Source organism: Pan troglodytes, chromosome 3, assembly GCF_028858775.2.
Source record: "Pan troglodytes isolate AG18354 chromosome 3, NHGRI_mPanTro3-v2.0_pri, whole genome shotgun sequence".
Classification (NCBI taxonomy): domain Eukaryota; kingdom Metazoa; phylum Chordata; class Mammalia; order Primates; family Hominidae; genus Pan; species Pan troglodytes.
Window position 1 is genome coordinate 176,627,543 of NC_072401.2, and position 22,060 is coordinate 176,649,602.

The 22,060-nt window shown below is 35.8% G+C and overlaps 1 protein-coding gene across 6 annotated transcripts in view; it reads left to right on the forward strand.

The window, feature by feature from the left end:
* Positions 1-21,489, forward strand: part of ADAM29 (ADAM metallopeptidase domain 29) — a 60,277-nt gene extending 38,788 nt beyond the window's left edge. For 5 of the 6 annotated variants that reach the window (XM_016950963.3, XM_054682629.2, XM_009448523.4 and 2 more), the window contains one exon: positions 18,493-21,489. In XM_016950963.3, coding sequence (XP_016806452.1) covers positions 18,673-21,480 — 2,808 coding nt within the window. In that variant the 5' untranslated portion in view covers positions 18,493-18,672 and the 3' untranslated portion in view covers positions 21,481-21,489. 6 annotated transcript variants of the gene reach the window in all.
* The last annotated feature ends 571 nt before the right edge of the window (positions 21,490-22,060 follow it).

Here is a 22,060-nt window from a genome sequence, read left to right on the forward strand (position 1 = left end):
TTCCTCAGTTCAGTTCTGTGTATTCTTTTGTGTTATGAATACCTTCAAAATATAGGTTAATCAACATTTATTGAGTACTCACTCTGTGATGAGCTTAATGCTAAGGATTATATTATTGCAAATGATATTGTTTTATTTCACTGCCTCCTTTTACTCTTATCTGGGTACCTTAGATTTTATCTCTTCACCCACTGACCTGTACCCAGTTGGATAAAATATCCCCCAAATTTTAATGGCCAAATTGATTCCTCCTTCTGCTTTAAGATATGGTGTTCCTCTGCCCTAAAACTTACCATTTCAGGGACAAACTGTTTATAACTTAGTTGTTGCACCAGTTTCTGTGTATCTAGGAGTAAGAAATAAAGAAATCCTAGTAAGTTCCTACTCTGGGTCTGCTCTCTGCTTTATCTAAACTAAAACTCAGAGAAAAGAAAATACCTACACTGAAGATTCAGGCAGCCAATTAATATTTTTAATAGATAGAGGGCTGTTTGGGTACCCACAACACTTATTTTCTTACACTCCTTATGAGTTATTTTTGGAATTTTTCAGTCTGTGTATTATAATTAATATGAATCTATCTTTCTAAAAATATAATTAGATCAGAATGAATTTAAATTGACCTGAATTTAAATTGACAAGGTTTAAAATGTGAGATATTTGTTTCTGTATAATATTTTGAAAAGGCATTTGGTGATGATGCCTGGATCTGATTTTATGAGCTTTTGATCTTACAAGATTCACTGCTCATGGATCACAGCTTTGCCAGTATTCTGAGTATTTGGAGATTTTCTAGTCATCTTTCTGTTATAGTTTAATTGTATTGTAGTCTGAGAAAATATTTTGTATGATTTAGATTCTTTTAAATTTGTTAAGCTAGATCCAGGATGTGATCTACCTTAGTAAATATTCTATATAAGCTTAAATATGTGTTTTGCTGTTTTTAAATAGAGTGTTCTATAAACGTCAATTTGATAAAATGGATCAATACTGCTCTTCATTTCAGCCATATCCTTGTTGATTTTTTGCCTGCTCCATGTCAATTACTGATGGGGGGGTGGGGAATTATCCAACTATAATAGCAAATTTGTGTCTTTCTCTTTTCAGTTCTATCAGGTTTTCCCTCAAATATTTTGATACTGTGTTGTCAGGTACATACCAGTTAGGGTTGTGTTCTTCTTGGAGAATTGACCTTTTTTATCATTATGTAGTTACCCTTCTTATCCCTGACAATTTCCCCTTTCCTGATGTCTTCTTGTCTGAAATATACTTTGGCTTTCTTTTGATTAGTGATAGTATACTATCTTCCTCCATCCTTTTAATTTGTCATAATCTTTACATTTAAAATGAATTTCTTGCAGACAGCATATAGCTGGGGCTTGTAATTTATCTAGGCTAATAATTATTGCTATTTTACCGATGTCATTAGACATATTTAAAGTGATTACTCATATATTTATGTTAAAATGCAATATATTTGTAACTTTTCTTTCATTACGTTTGTTCTTTGTTGCTAGTCTCTACCTCTTGTTCTACCTTTTTTGTTTTAATTATTTTATATTATTCCATTTTATTTGGCACAGTAGTTACACTTCATTTTTACATATCTGTAGGTGAACTAGGTTTTATAATATGCATTGTTAAATAAAGTTAGTTCAACTTCAGATAACACTATATTTTATTTGTAGCATAGGTACCTTGTAACACAGTGTTCCACATTCTCCCTTCTGTCGCTTCTGATGTTGCTGTCATCATTATTTTACTTACTTATATTCTTGAATTACCTAAATGTATTGTTATTACTATTGCTTTAGATAATTAACTGTTAGATCAGTTAAATATAAGACAAATAAAATATTTCACTTTATTCCTTTTTTGATGCCCTTTTAAAAATGTAGTTTCAAGATTCTGACTTATATCATTTTTCTTCTTCCGGAAAATTTTTTTTTAACATTTCCTGTATGACAGTTCTGCTGTCAATGTCATTAGTTTTGGTTTGAGAATATTACTTCTCCTTTATTTTTGAAGAATGATTTTTGTGGATGTAGAATTCTAGGTTGGCAGGGATTTTTTTTCTCCCTCAATACATTAGAGGTTTGATAATCTTCTTGTTTTCATTATTTTAGGGGCGAAGTCAGCTGTAATTCTAAACCTAATTCTTCTGTAAGTAAGGTGCCCCTTACCAGCTTCCTTCAAGACCTTTTTTTTTTTTTTTTTTTTTTTTTTTTTGCTTTACTGCAATTGAAATAAAATATTCCTACTGTGGTTTGTGTGTATGAGAAAGACTGTGTGTGTGTGTGTGTGTGTGTGTGTGTGTGTGTGTGTGTCTGAATGTAATATTTACCCTGCTTGGTGTTTTCTGAGTTTCTTGGTTTGTGGATTAGTGGCTGTTATTAATTTTGTAAAGTTCATGGCCATTTTAGTTCTCGTTTACTTTTTTTCTCTAGTGTTTTCTTATAAATTTTTAATATTTCTCCACAGTTCCTGAATATTTTGTTTTTAAAATCTTTTTTCTTCTCTTTGTACTTCAATTGGTAAATTTCTATCTTCAAGATTGCCGCTAGCTTCGTTTATTATTTTCTTAATAGTGTTGAGTCTACTGATAAGTTCATTAAACACATTCATTTCTGTTACTTTAAGAAAGTTTTCTGCATTTTATTTTTTACTTTTTCTTAATGTAGCCATGTCAATGTGTCCTGAAGTAGTTGGTGTAAGATTCAGTTTATACATTTCTTATGAGATTTTATAGAATTCAGTGTCAAAACTACCTGGGGCTGCGTTTTCTTTGTAACAATGATTTTTACAATGAATCCAATAAAAGACTACTCACATTTTCTGTTTATTCTTTTGTGAGTTTGATGATGTGTTTTTAAAAATAAACTTATCATTTCACCTAAGTATTCATAAAGGTGTTATGAAGTTGTTTATAATATTTTCTTATTAACATTCAAGTGTCTATGTGATTTATAGTGATAATCCTTCTATCCTTGATATTGATAATTTTTTGCTCACTTAGTGTTTTCTCGAATAATATACATAGGCTACTATCAATTTTCCTGGTGTTGGAAATAATAAACTTTGGTCTGTTAATTTTTTTCATCACTTTTTATTATGAAATATTTACTAATTTTCTTTGTGATTCTTCCTATCATTATGGATTATTTAGAAGTTGTTTAATCTCCAAATTTTAAGTATCATATCTTATTATTACTTATGACAAATTTAATTTAATTATTATCAAAGTATATTCACAGTATAATTTCAGTTTCTTAAAAAGTATTTAGATTTGTTTGATTTTTTATGTGGACTTTGTGTATGTATCATCTGCAGTGAGTTTTCTGTATTTTTTAGGTATATTGTTCTACAATTCTCAATTAAATCATTCTGGATGAGAAGGGACCTAAGAATATTTACATCTTTAGTAGTTTTTTCTCTAATTGCTCTATCAAATGCTTTGTGAGACATGCTAAAATTTCCACGCTTGCTGTTTTGGACTGCCTCTTTGATTCTATCAATATCTTTCTCGTGCATTTTGAAGCTCTGTTATTAAGTGTAAACATATTTGTTAAACAAGGTTTACAGGAGGGCATTGTTTTGCACTAACTTCCTGAACTAGGTCCCATCAAACCAGGCCAAACCAAAATGGTATAACTTATACTATGTGCAAGGAAGTAGGTAGATCCCCAAATAGACCAGTTTTCCCTGAAGACAGGAGATTCATAGCAACCAATCAAAAAGAGCCCAGTCTACCTGAGTCAGTGTGATAAGAACTGTCTCCTTTGCTTCAACCTTACAAGAAAAGTGACCTGTAGTAACTTTATGTTAACTGATCTGCTTTCTAAAATTGTTCTGCCTTCTTGCTCCTCCCTTACAAAAACCAACCATTCTGGCATGGCCTGTGGAATATTCATTCTATTTTATAAAATGAGGTGTTTCCTGATTCCAGAATTAAAAATAAAAAATAATTATATCTTTATGTTAAATTTGTTGTAATATTGTCTTTTGACACATTTATGATGGTTATTTTTTATAAACTTCTCATTATATTGCTAGAAAATATCCCTTTTTACATACAGTAATACATTTTACTCTGAAGCTCATCTTATTTGATATTATGATATATTTATCTATAATAGATATTATACATTATATAGTTGATATATTATTGATAATATTAAATATGAGAGTTCTCTCATATTTCACCTTTAGGCAGTGAAACTTTATGCTGCAGGTTTAGTTAATGACTCATTATAAGGAAGTAAGAAGTCTAAAATTATAATGACCCACATTAGTTACAATGACTATCTTGTGATTCTAATGCTTTTAGTAATCATTTCGTGCTCATTAGTACAAATGAGAAAGATTCCATACCAAGCTAAAAATTTAAAAACTAAGTTTTAGTTTAAAAGAAATATTTAAAAATCATTTCTCGTTATTACTACATTAGATACATTCCAAATTTAAAACAAACATACCTAAGAAAAAAGATCTAAACCATTTCATAATAAGAAATAAAACAAGAATTAGAAAAACATTTTTTATCACTGGCTTTCAAATAAGTTATATGCTAACAGCAATTCTCTCTTGTTTTAATTATCATGATGAATTTGGGATTACTGTATTACCATACAGCCTATCCAGTCAGAGCACACACTTTGCTTAAACCTTACCAACTCCATAAAGATTTCACTGGCTTCTTCATCTTTCCTTCAGACACTTTCTGTCTTTAAGAATTATGGTGACCTTCTCCAATTAAGAATTATATAGTGTTCTGTATTTTTTCTTTCTATTAATTATTATATTTTAAGTGGTGCCATTTTTATAGAAACATTCATAGCAAGTAGTATGTATGTTGTAATAGAAAGACAAGGAAAGAAAATAAAAATAATAATTTGATACGTAAACTTTTAAAGTAAATACTGATTAACTTCATATGTAAAATTTGCATAAACTTTTAAAGTAAATACTGATTATTAACTTCATATGTAAAGTTTGCATCTGAAATTATCAATTCATGTTTTCTATAGCTATCATGTTAAAAAGATTTACAGTTAGAGGCCTGGTGCAGTGGCTCATGCCTGTAATCCCAGTACTTTGGGAGGCCGGGGTGGGCAGATCATGAGGTCAGGAAATCAAGACCATCCTGGCTAACACGGTGAAACCCCGTCTCTACTAAAAATACAAAAAAATTAGCTGGGCATGGTGGGGGGCGCCTGTAGTCCCAGCTACTCGGGAGGCTGAGGCAGGAGAATGGTGTGAACCCGGGAGGCGGAGCTTGCAGTGAGCCGAGATCGCGCCACTGCACTCCAGCCTGGGCGACAGAGCGAGACTCCGTCACACACACACACAAAAAAAAAAGATTTACAGAGTAGGAGTACTTTCAAGACATTGTGCATCAGAGTGACTGTAACTGATGACAATATATTGTATTCTTGGAAAATGCTAGAGTGGATTTTAAGTGTTTTCACCACAAAAATGATAACTGTGTTAGGTTATACATTTGTTAAATAGCTAGATTTAACCATCCCACAATGTATATGTACTTCAAAACATCATGTTGTACACAGTAAATACATACAGTTGTATATGTCAATGAAAAAAATAAATTTGAAAGAAAAAGAAAAACTTTGAATTACTTGATTCAACATTTGTTTGTATTAATTAATCATGATTTCCTAGTATAGTGAAGAGAAATTTAGTGTTGATAATTGAGTCAAGCATGAATTATCAATAAAATAACATGAAAAATTATTAGAATGCTCTACCAATGAAAAAATGAAGCTGTTACCACCCAAATCCACTGAAAAACTTTAGCATCTCAGAAAGTAAGACAATTAGTGTTTTGTGCTTCCTGATGAAATTCAGTATGAAGTACATGGGACAATCTATGAGGTAGTCTCATTAAAATACTTGGCCTGAATCTAATCAAAATTCTAGCATTAACTTCCATTTACATGGGAAAACACATAATAAGGGAAAAAATATAAATGCAACTAAAAAATAGACAGACACATTAGGATATGGTACATTCAAATGGATGGCTAACAGAGTGAGGGGGACAAATCTGGACTGTAAGAAGCTTAAGAGACACATCGAATATAAATGCAATAGGTGGTCTTTATGGATCCTGATTCACATAAACAAACGGTGTAATTTTTATGATATCAGACAAATTTGATTCTTGATTAGGTGTAAATTTATATGAAAGAAACACTTGATAATTTTTCTTGAAACATACTGGCTTTACCATTAAGTAAGACTGTGTCCTCTGTTCAGAGATTCAGTGGTAAAATGACATGTGGAATTTGCTTTAAAGGCCTTAGCAAAAAAAAGATGAAGGGATGCATATAAACCACATATAGCAAAATCCTGATAAGTTGGGAAATAAAGAGATTCACTGTACTTTCCTCACTACTTTAAATATATATTTTAAGTTTTATTAAAATTTTGTAAAGTATAATATTTTCACTGACAGAAACAGAATGAAAAACTTGAAGGACAAATAGTAAAGGTTTTTTCATTTGAATTTTTTTTCTTAGATAGAATCTTGCTCTGTCACCCAGGCTGGAGTGCAATGGCATGATCTCGGCTCACTGCAACCTCTGCCTCCTGGGTTCAAGCGATTCTCCTGCCTCAGCCTTCAAGTAGCTGGGATTACAGGTGCCCACCACCGTGCCCAGCTAAATTTTGCGTTTTTAGTAGAGACGGGGTTTCCAGGCTGGTCTCGAACTCCTGACCTCGTGATCTGCCTGCCTCAGCCTCCCAAAGTGCTGGGATTACAGGCATGAGCCACTGCGCCTGGCCTAGTAAATGTTAATTTAAACGTAGTTTGATCTTATTTATACTTCCTCTTAAGCTATCTTTTGTGACTCAATGGGTCATTTGTTGATTAAATACAGTATTATCTAGGATAATAAAATGTTTTTTTCTATAAATTATGTATGGTTTGAAGGCCCAACCCCCAGTACTTGAGAATGTGACTGCATTTGGAGATAGCTTCTATAAAGAGGTGATTAAGATTAACTGAAGTAATTAGGGTGGGCTCGAATCCAATTTGACCAGTGTCCTTATAAGAAGAGAAAATTAGTACACTCAAGAGGCATCAAAGATTGTATGTACAGAGAAAAAACCATGTAAAGCCCCAGTCAGAAGACAGCCATCTACAAGCCAAGTGGGAAGGTTTCAAGAGAAACCAAACCTGCCAACACTTTGATCTCAGACTTCTAGATACCATAACAGAAAATAAATTGTTTAAGCCACTCAGTCTGTGATACTATACTTTTGTTTTGGCAACCCTACTAAACTAATACAGCATTGCAGAGAATACAGAAGTGTAAAGATAAGAAACCCCAAAATAATTAAGAAAATATGAAACATGAAGGAAATTAGTACAGATTCTTAGGAGACCATAATCTATCTATTTTACTAAAATTATTTTACTATGTAACTAATATTTTTCGGACTAGATCTTACATTCTCAAGGACACATTTTAAATGCATTAATACAGTATTGCACCTTGTTAAAATTGAGTAAATGGAATGCAGTGGCCGGATAAATTAAGAAATTTAATTACAAATTAAATATAAACATGTAAGAGTAAAACTCTTAACAAAGAAAGTTGAATTTAACCACAAGATTATGGGTACCTTATTTTTTAAAAGATGATTTATGAAATCTTTCTTGTGTTTGCAAAATTCTTTATGTATATGTTCATAAGTGTTTGGCCAGGTGAGTAGGCAAAAAAAAAATAAAAAAAAAACACAGAAAATCAATGAACAGGAGATGGTGGTTTATGGAAGTCAAAGAGAACTGGATTCTAGAGCCAACTCCAGCAATTATTAGTTACTGACTCACACTACCAAAATCTTTAGTTATCATTTCACAGAGAAAAAGAGGACTATTTATATATTAGTCTTTTTAGTGTTGCTATAACAGAATACTTGAGGCTGGATAATTTATAAAGAAAAGAGGTTTATTTGGCTTCTGATTCTAGGTCTTGTGAGGGACTCCCTCATGCTGCTTCCTCTCGTGGCAGAAAGCAGAAGGGTGCAAAAAGATCAGAGGGTAAGGGAGGAAGCAAGAGAGAGAGAGAAACCAAGGAAGCCAGACCCTTTTAATGAACAACCAGCTCTCATGAAATAACCCATTCTCTTAACAGTGAGAACTCACTCCCCCAAATAAATGCATTAATGTATTCATAAGAGGTTTACCCCCATGACCTGAACATCACATACCAGGCCTCACTTCCCAATACTACTATTTCAGGGATCAAATTTTAACATGAGTTTTCATGGGGAGAAACCACATCAAGCTCTATCTATCATCTATCTATCTATCATCTATCTATCTATCTATCATCTATCTATCTATCTATCTATATCTATTTACCTACCTATGTACTTATATATGATTATAAGAAACATGAGGTTAATTATAAGAAACTGGCTCATGTGATTATGGAGCCTTGAAATACGAAGATAGAGGCAGCAGCAGATTTGATGTCTGATGAGAGCCCTCTTTTGCTCTTAAAAAAATGGTTTGCCTACCACTGCCTTCTTTCTGTGTCTGTATTTCAGAGGAGGAGAGATGTGGTGTCCTCATCCTCTTATAAAGGCATGAATCTCATCATGGGGGCCTTGCTCTCATGATCTCATTTAAACCTAATTAACATCCACAGGCTCCACTTCCAAATAACATTATGCTGAAGATTAGGGCTTCAACATGTGAATTAGTGGGTACACAATTTGGTCCACAGCATTGGGCCCTGGTACAACAAATTCATGTCTTTCTCAAAAGCAAAATACAGTCATCCCTTGATATCCAAGGAGGATTGGTCCCAGGACCTCTCGCAGATACCAAAACCCAGATGTTCAAGTTTCTAAAATGGTGTAATATTTGTACTTAACTTGTGCATGTCCTTTCATATACTTTAAATCATCTCTAGATTACTTATAATACCTAACACAATGTAAGTGCTGTGTAAATAATTGCTATACTCTATTGTTTAGTGGGTAAATGACAAGAAAACTGAATCTGCACATGTTCAGTACAGATGCAATTTTTTTTCAAATGTGTTTGATTCACAGTTGGTTGAATCTATGGATGTGGAACCCACAGATACAGAAGGCTGACTATATATTCATTCCATTTTAACAGGCCTATGAGCCTTAATTCATTTCAGCATCAACTCTGAAGTCTAAAATTCAAAGCCTCTTCTAAGCATTTTTAAAATCAGATATGGGTGAGACTCCAAGCAAAAATCCATGCTAAAACTAAATATCCCTCCAGCTATGAAACTGTGAAACTAGATAAGGTATGCAATTTCAAAATACAGGTATGGGACAGGAGTAGGATAGACATCCTATTCCAAAGGTAAAAATCTGAAGAAAGAAATGGATAATTTATCTCAAGGTAGTCCAAAACCTAGCAAGGCAAATATCATTAAATATTAACATGTTAATCCTGTCTGGTTTGATGCTCTGCCTTTCAGAACCACTGGGGCAGCACTTCTGCCTCCATGGCTCTGCTGGTCATGGGCCATACCCCCAAGGATTTATGGGGCCTGGTAGCCGGCCTGGGTTAGTCAAGATCATGTCCCTCACTCTTTGAGACCAAAGAGGCATCCCCAATGATCTCTGAATTGCCTTTGGGATAATTCTTCCATTCTCTTGAAGAATAGCATATATTTGTAGCAGAATGGCAAAATAATTCAGTCCTAAAAATAGAAATCCAAGAGCTTTCCTTCATTTCATCCCATCACTTTCCCTTTCAGTTCAAACTGGCAGTGTGCCTGCTCATATAATCCTGTGTGTATGTTTTCCTGCATATATCGCCCATCTAAGCACTTTGTGTACATACTTGTATAGAAAATTTAATTGTGCTAGCTTTCATTTGTGTGAGTTTGCTAGTGCCTCCCTTATTAAAACTTATTGCAGCTTCACCTCTTTCTAAGATAATTCAATAAAGCCATGGAACTTCTAACATTTTTGAGTTTGTTTTAAATCAGAAGCCCACCTCTGAAGTTTTGAAATAGTGAATCAAAGGGGCTTCAAACTGTTAATTTATTTTTCTTATTTTATTCTCTCAACATTCTAATTAAATGTATATGTAAACTTGTTCATCTCAATCATTGAGGTAACAAGATTTTTCTTTTATTATCTCTTCTTTTCATTTTATTATTATTATAACTTTAAAAGCAGTAGTGGTGGTTACCTGAATTAGCTTTGGTACTTGGAGTTTCTAAGAAATGTATCTGAATACTTCATTTATATCCTGTCTACCCTCTTTTGCTATTTTCCAAAATTTGTTAAGTTGCTCACAAAGTGGCTCTCATATATTGCTTCATTTAATTCACATCCTTTAAAAATCTGTAATATTTCAAAATGTGCTAATTTCCTTCAAAAGCTTTTGACCCACCTTAATGGATTTGATGATGAAAGGGGAAACACTGCATATAGCAAGAAATGGTGTGAAAGGAAAAGCACTGGATATTTCCTGAGTTTGGTAACAACTAGTGCAATTTATTTGCAATCCCTATGTATTAAAACAGTTTGGCTCATCCAAGAAGGTACTGCAGTTCTCTAGAATTAAGTCCTGTCATGAAACCGCTTGGACTCATTTAATGCTTATTGATTTTCATAAACAAACACTGAATTGTTCGGTGGTTAAGACAAAACAATCGCATAGGCCGGGCGCGGTGGCTCACGCCTGTAATCCCAGCACTTTGGGAGGCCGAGGCGGGCGGATCACGAGGTCAGGAAATCGAGACCATCCTAGCTAACACGGTGAAACCCCGTCTCTACTAAAAATAGAAAAAATTAGCCGGGCGTGGTGGCGGGCGCCTGTAGTCCCAGCTACTCGGGAGGCCGAGGCAGGAGAATGGCGTGAACCCAGGAGGCGGAGCTTGCAGTGAGCTGAGATCGGGCCACTGCACTCCAGCCTGGGCGAAAGAGCAAGACTCCGTCTCAAAGAAAAAAAAAAACAATCGCATAAACCGATATGCTTTCTCCAGTACAGATATGGTTTCTCCAATACAGACATCCACTACTTGGAATGTCTTCATTTCATGGCCTTTTCTTCTGATTTAATACTCACAAGTTATTTCTTCCCAGAATAATTTTGCTATCAAATAGCTAAAATCTTAACAGAAACTGAATTATTTTGTTCATTATACTCGCTTTATTATTTATTTGTCAATTCCTCTATAAAACCATGATTTTTCCTTCGTGTTTCTTTCTAAGTACACTGCAGGTGTCAGTACACTTGCCTTTAAATACTTCGTCATGAACACCATGAGCTAGATCTGAATTTTGTTTAGCTTTTTCTTTTGAGTTAAAATATACATACAATGAATTACACTAGACAAAGTGTGCATTCACTGTCATTTGACAATTGCACACACCTTTATAATCCAAAGACCTATCAAGCAGGAGGACTTAAGCAAGTGCATCAGTGGCCCTCTGGAACAGCTCTAGCTTACTGTGTTTCAGACTACATCAGGGAAGGATTAAGGCTCTTGCATTGCAGCAGGAAGTTAAATGTCTGCAGTCACACTGCCCATGCCAACTGTGGATCAGATCTTCTGGCCGTGGGGTCCAATGCATTGCAAAGGACTGGATCTTGTGTACAGTGTCTCTCTCCACTTTTTGTACATAAGCACTTTAGACTTGACCTTAGTGTGCATGTTGTTTGTTTTCAGCAATCTTGAATCATGTCCTGGTTTCTTCTCTCGGTGGCAATTATCTGCTTTTAACTTTGGCCACATTCATGTCATGTTCTATTCTGCAGCACATTCTGACTACCCAGTGAATAGGGAAATAGGTAGCATAAATAATCAACTTTGTACTTCTTTATAAAGATTATTGTGGATATTCCTAGGTACTTTGAACATTCATATAAACTTTAAAATCAGTTTGCCACTTTCCACCAACACACACACACACACACACACACACAGCTTAATGTAATTTAGATCGTGTTTGTCTTATATCTGTAAGTCAATTAGGAAAACAAAATTGCCACTGTCATAGATTGTCTTCAAGTATAAGTACCTTGAATTTTATGAAATTCATTTCCTACATTTAAACTCACATAAATCCTCTCGACATCATTGTTGCTATTCGTATTTTTGCATAAGGGGATTAGTTCTAGAAAAAAAAAGAAAGAAAGATGAGAGGATCTTCACCCTAGAAAATTCAACGTTCACAAAGACTTTCCATCACGTAGTCAGATCTGTCATTAGAAAACTTAGTCTCTTATTTTCCAGTATTGGAAAAATTAACATCATCTTCTTCATTTTTCTTTTATTTATTTATTAAAAAATTTTTTTATTATTATACTTTAAGTTCTAGGGTACATGTGCACACTGTTAAAGACAGTGTGGCAATTCATCCTCTTCATTTTTCTTCATCACCATCATCATTGTCTTCTTTATACCATTATATATTTTAAATAAAATTACAGAACCAAAAACAAAGTAAAAATTAAAAAAAACTTCTACATAAGATGTCAGAATCCTAACTACTAAAATGAATTAAAATTGAACCTATTTTCAATGTCTTCACTTGAAAAATATCTTTTTTCTGATTATAAATTGAATTTATATGTATTTGAAAAAAATTTTTAGAGGAAGGCCTTAGAAAGAAAATACAAGTAACAATTAAACTCACAATTCCAGGGAAAACCAATGTTAATATTTGTGTGTACTTCACAGTAAACTATATAAAATAAATGAATAAAAATATAGAAATATTTATAGTAATGTACATACATAAAAGAATGCTATACCAACATAATTTTTTAAAGTTAAATTAGGTTAGTTATTTTTATCATGCTTTTACATTTCAAAATAAACACCAAGTATTTTGATGTGTCAGTTAATATCCTTTGAAAATATAATTTATACTAATTACTTTTTCATATAAAAATGAAATATCATTAATTTATTTACCCAAAGTTGAGAATTCTTTACATATTTTTACTATTATAAATAATGCTATGATATTTTTCCCATAAATATTTGATTAAATTACTTAATATTACTCTGGAATAATTTCTTAAAAGGAAACTCTGGATCTTGACCATATTGCCACATTTTCTCTGCAGTGTGGGGCTTGATTTATCATTCTATATTCTGTATTAGAAGGCACCTGTCTCCTCACATCCTCACTGACTGTAAGTGACACCATGTTTATATTACAACACCTTGATAGGTACAAGAAAAAAAAATATGGACCCTACATTCCTGGAAGAAAAATTCACAAAAAGAGAATATACACAGATTAAAAGACAATAGGATTAGTTATTAAGAAGATGAATACAATAAAGAGGATGAAGTGGGTGGAATAATTGTCTCCCAGAAATGTTCCTGTCCTAATCCCTGAAACCGACAAAGATTCCAATTTACATGGTAAAGTGAATTAAGGTTGCAGATGGAATCAAGGTTGCGAATCAGATGACCCTAAAATAGGGAGATTTCCCTGTATTATACCGTGAGTCCAATGCAATTCCAAAGGTTCTTATAAATGAAGGAGGGAAACAGAAGAGGCAGAGTCAAAATGAAGTGATATGAGAATGATTTGACCTGCTACCTCAAACCATCCTTGAAAATTGAAGGAATAAGTCTATGAGCCATTAATGTGGGTGGCTTCTAGAAGCTGGAAAGGAATGAGAAACAGATTTTTCCCTTTTAACCTCCAAAAAGAAACTCAGTCCTGTTGACACTTTCGTTTTGGCCAATGAAACTCATTTTAGCCTCCAGAACTACAGAACTATAAGGTAATACATTTGTGTTGCTTTAAGACACTGAGATTGTGGTAATTTTTTACAGCAGCCATAGGAAACTAATAGAAAAGCTAAAAGAAAAATAAACTTGCTATGGTAGTATTAAAATCTATATTGTCGCCAAAACATTCCATGAAAATCCCTTTCATAGTGTTATGATCCATTTTATTTCTGTGGCATCTGTAGTAATGTTGCCTCTTCATTTCTGATATTGAGTCTTCTTTTTTTCTTTATCTAGCTAACATTTATGAATTTTGTTTGTCTTTATTTTAAAAACTGCTTAATAGTCTATTTTAAGCTGATAAGTTCAATAGCACACAGAAACTCTAGAATAATCTCTGCAGTCACACACAGGAGCTCTAACACCCTACCCCACACTTTATTTTATTGTTGCTGCAATTTACATCCATTCATATTGTGTCTCTTTTAACATATTTTATTTCTTTTTTTAATACTTTTGTCTTTTGACTTTTATACTAGAATTAAAAGTCATTATTACTGTAGTAATCATTTCGCTATGTATATGTATATGAAAACATCATGTTGCATACCTTAAATACATACAATAATATATTTGTAATGAATAAAAAATAATAGTCATTTATACACCACTATTGCAGTAATGCAATATCTGTGTCTGTCCCTATACTTACCTTTATTGTCAAGTTTCATACTTTCTTATGCTATGGTGTTGCTGTTTAGTATCCCATCATTTCAACTTGAAGAACTCCTTTTAGCATTTTTTCTAAGACAGGTAATATACTATTGGTGATGATCTCTCTCAGATTTTGTTTATTTTAAGTAGTCTTTATCTCTCCTCCACTATTAAAGGCCAGGTATAGTGTTCTTGGTTGGCAGTTTCTTTTCTTTTAGAACTTTGAATGTATCATCCCACTCCCTCTGGCCTGCAAGGTTTCTGCTGAAAAATTCAGATAGTTTCATGGACATTTTCTTTTATGTGACAAGTTACTTTTCTCTTTATCTCAAAATACACTTTGTTTTTGACTTTTTAAAATGTGATTACAATGTGTCTCAATGTTGATTTGTTTGAGTTCATCTTATTTGGGAACTTTTGGGCTTCATGGATCTGAATGTCTATTGCCTTCCTCAGATTTGGGAAGTGTTCAGCCATTATTTCTTTAAACAGGCTTTCTGGCCCCTTCTCTCTTCTCCTCTGACACTTCCTTAATGCTTATATTGGTGTCCTTGAAGAGGTCCTATCAGTTTCTTAAGTTTTCTCCGCTCATTTTTGTTCTTTTTACTCTACTGACTGAATCATTTCCAATGATATGTTTTCAAGTTCACTGATTGTTTCTTCTGCTTCGCCTAGTCCATTGTTGAAGCTCTCTATTAAATAATTTAATTCAGTTATTGCATTCCTCAGCTTCAAGATTTCTGTTTTGGTACTTTAAAAATATTTTCTATGGCTTTGTTGAAATTCTAACTTTTTTCCTGCATTGTTCTATTGACCTCCATAAACATCTTTATATCATATTTTGCATTCTAAATGAAGTAAATCATATAATGATGTTTCATTAGGGTTGGTTTCTGAAGATTTATCTCTTCTTTCTTTGTTTGGAATATCTTTGCCTGTTTCTACATTTTCCTGTTATCTGTGTTGATATTTGCACATTAGACACAGAAGGTCATCTCTCAGTCTTTACAGACTAGCCTTGTATAGGAGGAAACCTCCACCAACCAGCAAAGCCAGAGATTCTAGTCCTTCTAATAACTCTCTCTCTCTCTCCATGAAAAGAAGCAGGTGTGATTTTTGTCTACTCCTCTGTGCTGACCTGGGGTGGGAAACTATTGTATCAACCAGTCCAAACTACCATTTCTATTAATCTTTTATCCCAGATGTCTAGACTGTACCAGACCCATCAGAGATCCAAGAGTGGCAAGTCTCATACCAGTTCTTTGTGTAGTCCTGGAGAGGTTGGGTGCTGGGCTCATGATCAATTCTTTTCTTCTCTAGAAGAAAGCTGACACTTGGGATATTTTTTCTGCTTGCTCTGTGCTGAGCAGGAGGGACTATCTATGGTGTCCACCAGCACTAGCTTCCATCTATTTTCTTCCCTGGTGGCTAGACTGTGATAGGCCTCTCAGAGCTCTAAGACTGGTCAGTAAGATGCCAGTTCTTTGGAGAGCCCTGGAGAAATTTGGGTGTTGGATGCACCAGTCAAATCTTCCACACCCTTCCCAATCCCAGGAGAAAGCTGAGAGCTGGAATTTTTTGTCTGCTCTCTATGTACTGAGAAGTAGGGAAGATCTACGCTGTCTACCGGCTCAAGCCCCATCTCCATTCTCCCACAGGTGTCTACACTGTGCCAGACCCATTCGAGCTCTAAAACTAGTTAGATAGATGCTAGATCTTCAGGCAGCCATTGAAAAGTTGGAGTGTCAGATACACAGATCAGCACTCTTCCTCCACAGCAAGAAGCTGAAAGCTGAGATTTCTTATCTGCTTACTCTATGCCAAGAAGTTGGGTTGTGGGGGGGCGGGGTCTGTGGCATCCACCAGATGAAACCACCATCTCCGTCCTCTGCAGAAAGCTAGATTGTGGTAGACCAGTCAGAGCTCCAACTGACAGAAGTAATTCGTGTATAAAGGCCCTTTAAAAATTTTGGAGTACTGGACACAAATCAGTCTCTTCCAATGACTGGGTGAAGCTGGGAACTAGGGGTTCTCTTTCTGATTGTATGGCAGTACACTGGGGACAGGGACTCCACTGAGAGGATGTTCTGAATCTCCCTACCAACTTTGGTAACTCTGATTTTTCATTTTCCCAGGATGTGGTAGTCATTCAATTAGCTTCAGAATTTCTTACAAAGATAATTTGTTCAAATTGTTGTTGAAATATGTTCTGGGGAGTAGGACGGTGCAGAACTTCCCACTCTGCCGTTTTGCTGATGTCACTCTGTAGGAGATGCTTGATCCTATTTAAACTTTCTATTTTAGAATATAGTTGCCTTTCTATGTTTAGAGTATATATATTCTGGTGTGCTTTTGTGGGCTGAGTTCCAAAAATGTTTAATTTTGATAGCTCTTTCAATATTATTATACTTTACTTTGCTTTTTTAATTCTGAAGGGGTTTCAGCTCAATCATTGCTGGTGCCATCTGGGGCAGAAGGCCCTTTCTAGGCCATTCATGTCATTGGGCCACTTTCACGCCTGAAGATGGAAGGAACAAAAACAATGAGGCTTTGGTCTTCCTATGTCATTTGATAGAGGGCTAGGAAATATCAAGTTTGATGGATAATACTTCTGTGGCTCATTCAGGCTCCATTTCACTGGCCTTATTCTACAGCAGGGTTGTATCAGCTAGGTAGGGCTTCACTGATGCCTCTGAAGGCAGATCAGTTAGCTAGTTACCTGGTTATCGAATGACGGTTAGGTTAGTCATCCAGTGCTGTGATGTTGCCAATATGGGTGGAATGGACAGCCCACCAGTGCACTGAATGTGGAGTGTGTTTGGTGGGCCTGCCAAGTCTGAAATGGCCACTGTGGGTGAATCAACACACACATGTGTCCTGACTCCCTGACTCTAAAGAAGGGGCTGGAGCACCTCCCCATGTCTTTGCCAAGCTTTTCCATTCTTAGTCATTTGGCCAGAAAGTGAAAGCTTTTCTTTAGCTATTATTATTATTATTTTTGTCTATGCCTGTTGGAGGTTTGGGGTTAAAGATCTGTCTAGCACCCAGTTTGGGATATACATGAAAGATAAGAAGAAACTCAGATAACTGACCTTCCTCAAGTCCAAAGGTCACTAGTCAGAATTTTTCTTTTTATTAACCATCCTTCTATTCTCTATGTCCATGAGTTTTCAGAGTCTTTTTGTTGTTGTCCATTGACTTGTTTCAGAGTATTAAATTGTATTTAGAACGAAGGATAAGGAAAAACTGAAACTACAAAACTTTGTTCCAGAGAATGCATTTATCATAGATGTTGAATAATGTTCTTCTTTAGAAACATAATAAAGTGTAAACATATTTTGAGTAATACTTATTTCACTCCAAGAACAATCAGCTTCAAGTCAACCATTATTTATTACATAAAGAATTAAACCAGGCATTATATGAGACACTAATATTTGTGAAAGATGCAAATGATGCTCTTGAGGATCTTCCTGCTGACAAGGCTAGTGAGAAGAGGAAGTTAGCGAAGAAACAGAAAATTAAATAAATATTGTGCCATAGAAAGGTATATGATAAGAACCAAAAATTTAAAATAACATAAGAATGGTTTTTAAAAATGTCTCTTAGATAATGTTTTCAACTAATTTATCATCTGAAATGGAATAGAAAATCTATTAATGCTTATGACAATTTAACATGTGTAAATTGAAACTGTCTCAGAAATTGAAGATATAAGTTCAGCTTACCCTTAAAAATTTTTGTTTCAATTATTGTGGAAATATTTGCAAATAATTACATATTTAAAGAACTGTATAGTGAATCAATTTCCCACCGTTTATATTCAGTAACTATCTGTGTATGGCCAAGTTTTATTTTCTGTACACTCCCTATTCCCTTTTCCCTATCAATATTTCAGAGCAAATTCTAGGCAATTTTTTGAGTCATTCCTTGATGAAAGCACTAATCACTTTTATCTCATGTTTTTTTCTCTTTCTCCTCTTCCCCACTGGATTCTCTTATAAGAAGAATTTCTGTACACTCATCCACATGCTGCTTTTTGTTTTACTTATAGTGCTGCAGCTCTGATGGTTCAACTCTGCCAGAAGATGGATCTTTAATGATCAGCACTACACACTGACCAACTCAGAAGAAGGAGCCACACCACCTGTGACTCCAGCCCTGACTTCTGCTCTGGACCAGTGTTTCCATAACAGGGACTTCAAAATCACTGTGATTTGAAGCCTTGTTGAACATGAAGATGTTACTCCTGCTGCATTGGCTTGGGGTGTTTCTGTCCTGTTCTGGACACATCCAGGATGAACACCCCCAATATCACAGCCCTCCAGATGTGGTGATTCCTGTGAGGATAACTGGCACCACCAGAGGCATGAAACCTCCAGGCTGGCTCTCCTATATCCTGCCCTTTGGAGGCCAGAAACACATTATCCACATAAAGGTCAAGAAGCTTTTGTTTTCCAAACACCTCCCTGTGTTCACCTACACAGACCAGGGTGCTATCCTTGAGGACCAGCCTTTTGTCCAGAATAACTGCTACTATCATGGTTATGTGGAAGGGGACCCAGAATCCCTGGTTTCCCTCAGTACCTGTTTTGGGGGTTTTCAAGGAATATTACAGATAAATGACTTTGCTTATGAAATCAAGCCCCTAGCATTTTCTACCACGTTTGAACATCTGGTATATAAGATGGACAGTGAGGAGAAACAATTTTCAACCATGAGATCCGGATTTATGCAAAATGAAATAACATGCCAAATGGAATTTGAAGAAATTGATAATTCCACTCAGAAACAAAGTTCTTATGTGGGCTGGTGGATCCATTTTAGGATCGTTGAAATTGTAGTCGTCATTGATAATTATCTATACATACGTTATGAAAGGAATGACTCAAAGTTGCTGGAGGATCTTTATGTTATTGTTAATATAGTGGATTCCATTTTGGATGTCATTGGTGTTAAGGTGTTATTATTTGGTTTGGAGATCTGGACCAATAAAAACCTCATTGTAGTAGATGATGTAAGGAAATCTGTGCACCTGTATTGCAAGTGGAAGTCGGAGAACATTACTCCCCGGATGCAACATGACACCTCACATCTTTTCACAACTCTAGGATTAAGAGGGTTAAGTGGCATAGGAGCTTTTAGAGGAATGTGTACACCACACCGTAGCTGTGCAATTGTTACTTTCATGAACAAAACTTTGGGCACTTTTTCAATTGCAGTGGCTCATCATCTAGGTCACAATTTGGGCATGAACCATGATGAGGATACATGTCGTTGTTCACAGCCTAGATGCATAATGCATGAAGGCAACCCACCAATAACTAAATTTAGCAATTGTAGTTATGGTGATTTTTGGGAATATACTGTAGAGAGGACAAAGTGTTTGCTTGAAACAGTACACACAAAGGACATCTTTAATGTGAAGCGCTGTGGGAATGGTGTTGTTGAAGAAGGAGAAGAGTGTGACTGTGGACCTTTAAAGCATTGTGCAAAAGATCCCTGCTGTCTGTCAAACTGCACTCTGACTGATGGTTCTACTTGTGCTTTTGGGCTTTGTTGCAAAGACTGCAAGTTCCTACCATCAGGGAAAGTGTGTAGAAAGGAGATCAATGAATGTGATCTTCCAGAGTGGTGCAATGGTACTTCCCATAAGTGCCCAGATGACTTTTATGTGGAAGATGGAATTCCCTGTAAGGAGAGGGGCTACTGCTATGAAAAGAACTGTCATGACCGCAATGAACAGTGTAGGAGGATTTTTGGTGCAGGCGCAAATACTGCAAGTGAGACTTGCTACAAAGAATTGAACACCTTAGGTGACCGTGTTGGTCACTGTGGTATCAAAAATGCTACATATATAAAGTGTAATATCTCAGATGTCCAGTGTGGAAGAATTCAGTGTGAGAATGTGACAGAAATTCCCAATATGAGTGATCATACTACTGTGCATTGGGCTCGCTTCAATGACATAATGTGCTGGAGTACTGATTACCATTTGGGGATGAAGGGACCTGATATTGGTGAAGTGAAAGATGGAACAGAGTGTGGGATAGATCATATATGCATCCACAGGCACTGTGTCCATATAACCATCTTGAATAGTAATTGCTCACCTGCATTTTGTAACAAGAGGGGCATCTGCAACAATAAACATCACTGCCATTGCAATTATCTGTGGGACCCTCCCAACTGCCTGATAAAAGGCTATGGAGGTAGTGTTGACAGTGGCCCACCCCCTAAGAGAAAGAAGAAAAAGAAGTTCTGTTATCTGTGTATATTGTTGCTTATTGTTTTGTTTATTTTATTATGTTGTCTTTATCGACTTTGTAAAAAAAGTAAACCAATAAAAAAGCAGCAAGATGTTCAAACTCCATCTGCAAAAGAAGAGGAAAAAATTCAGCGTCGACCTCATGAGTTACCTCCCCAGAGTCAACCTTGGGTGATGCCTTCCCAGAGTCAACCTCCTGTGACGCCTTCCCAGAGTCATCCTCAGGTGATGCCTTCCCAGAGTCAACCTCCTGTGACACCCTCCCAGAGTCAACCTTGGATGATGTCTTCTCAGAGTCAAACTCCTGTGATGCCCTCCCAGAGGCAACCTCAGTTGACGCCTTCCCAGAGTCAACCTTGGGTGACGCCTTCCCAGAGTCAACCTCCTGTGACACCCTCCCAGAGGCAACCTCAGTTGACGCCTTCCCAGAGTCAACCTCCTGTGACGCCCTCCCAGAGCCAACCTTGGGTGACACCCTCCCAGAGTCAACCTCCTGTGACACCCTCCCAGAGCCAACCTCGGGTGACACCCTCCCAGAGTCAACCTCGGGTGATGCCTTCTCAGAGTCAACCTCCTGTGATGCCCTCCCAGAGGCAACCTCAGTTGACGCCTTCCCAGAGTCAACCTCCTGTGACACCCTCCCAGAGCCAACCTCGGGTGACACCCTCCCAGAGTCAACCTCATGTGACACCTTACCGGAGTCAAAGTGGTAAACAAAAGCAATCAGTACCAATTCCAAAAACTGTATCCAGAAAAGGTACATTAAAAAAATAATTCCTAGTATGTTTCTACTTACTCTTCATTGTTTTAAATAATTTGAAAGTTTATTTTTTCTGAAAAACTTGCCACTTTATATTTCCTAAAAAAGCCATGGCATATGTGTGGCGTACCAATTTTTAACTTGTTGTCTTTCAGCTTCCAAATCCTTTCTTCTTTTTCAGTCTACTTTATAGGAACCGTATTTCTGCTAAACCAGCCCTCATCCTATAGGGTTTTGCAACAGGGAGAAAGAATAGGAAATTAGAAATCTGGGAGATCTGTTTTCTTTGTTTATCAGTATTTCCTGAATAATAGGTTTTACACTGGTAACAATACTTGATTTTAATCTCCCCCTACTTTTTAAAACTCACTCCAGAAAAACTTCATTGTCTGCTGTCTGCTGTGTTACACTCAGGGTTCTGGATTTCAGTTCTTTGAGCTCTATGCAAATGTCTCAAACCTCCAGCACTGGCTGAGCAATACCTATTGTTAGAATTCTGAGTGTGAGATCCATGGGGCCAGTCCTACCATCTTCTAGGTTCAGCTAAGTCCAGTCTTTTCCATTTGCTTCTTAGCTTCATGAATGGAATCATTT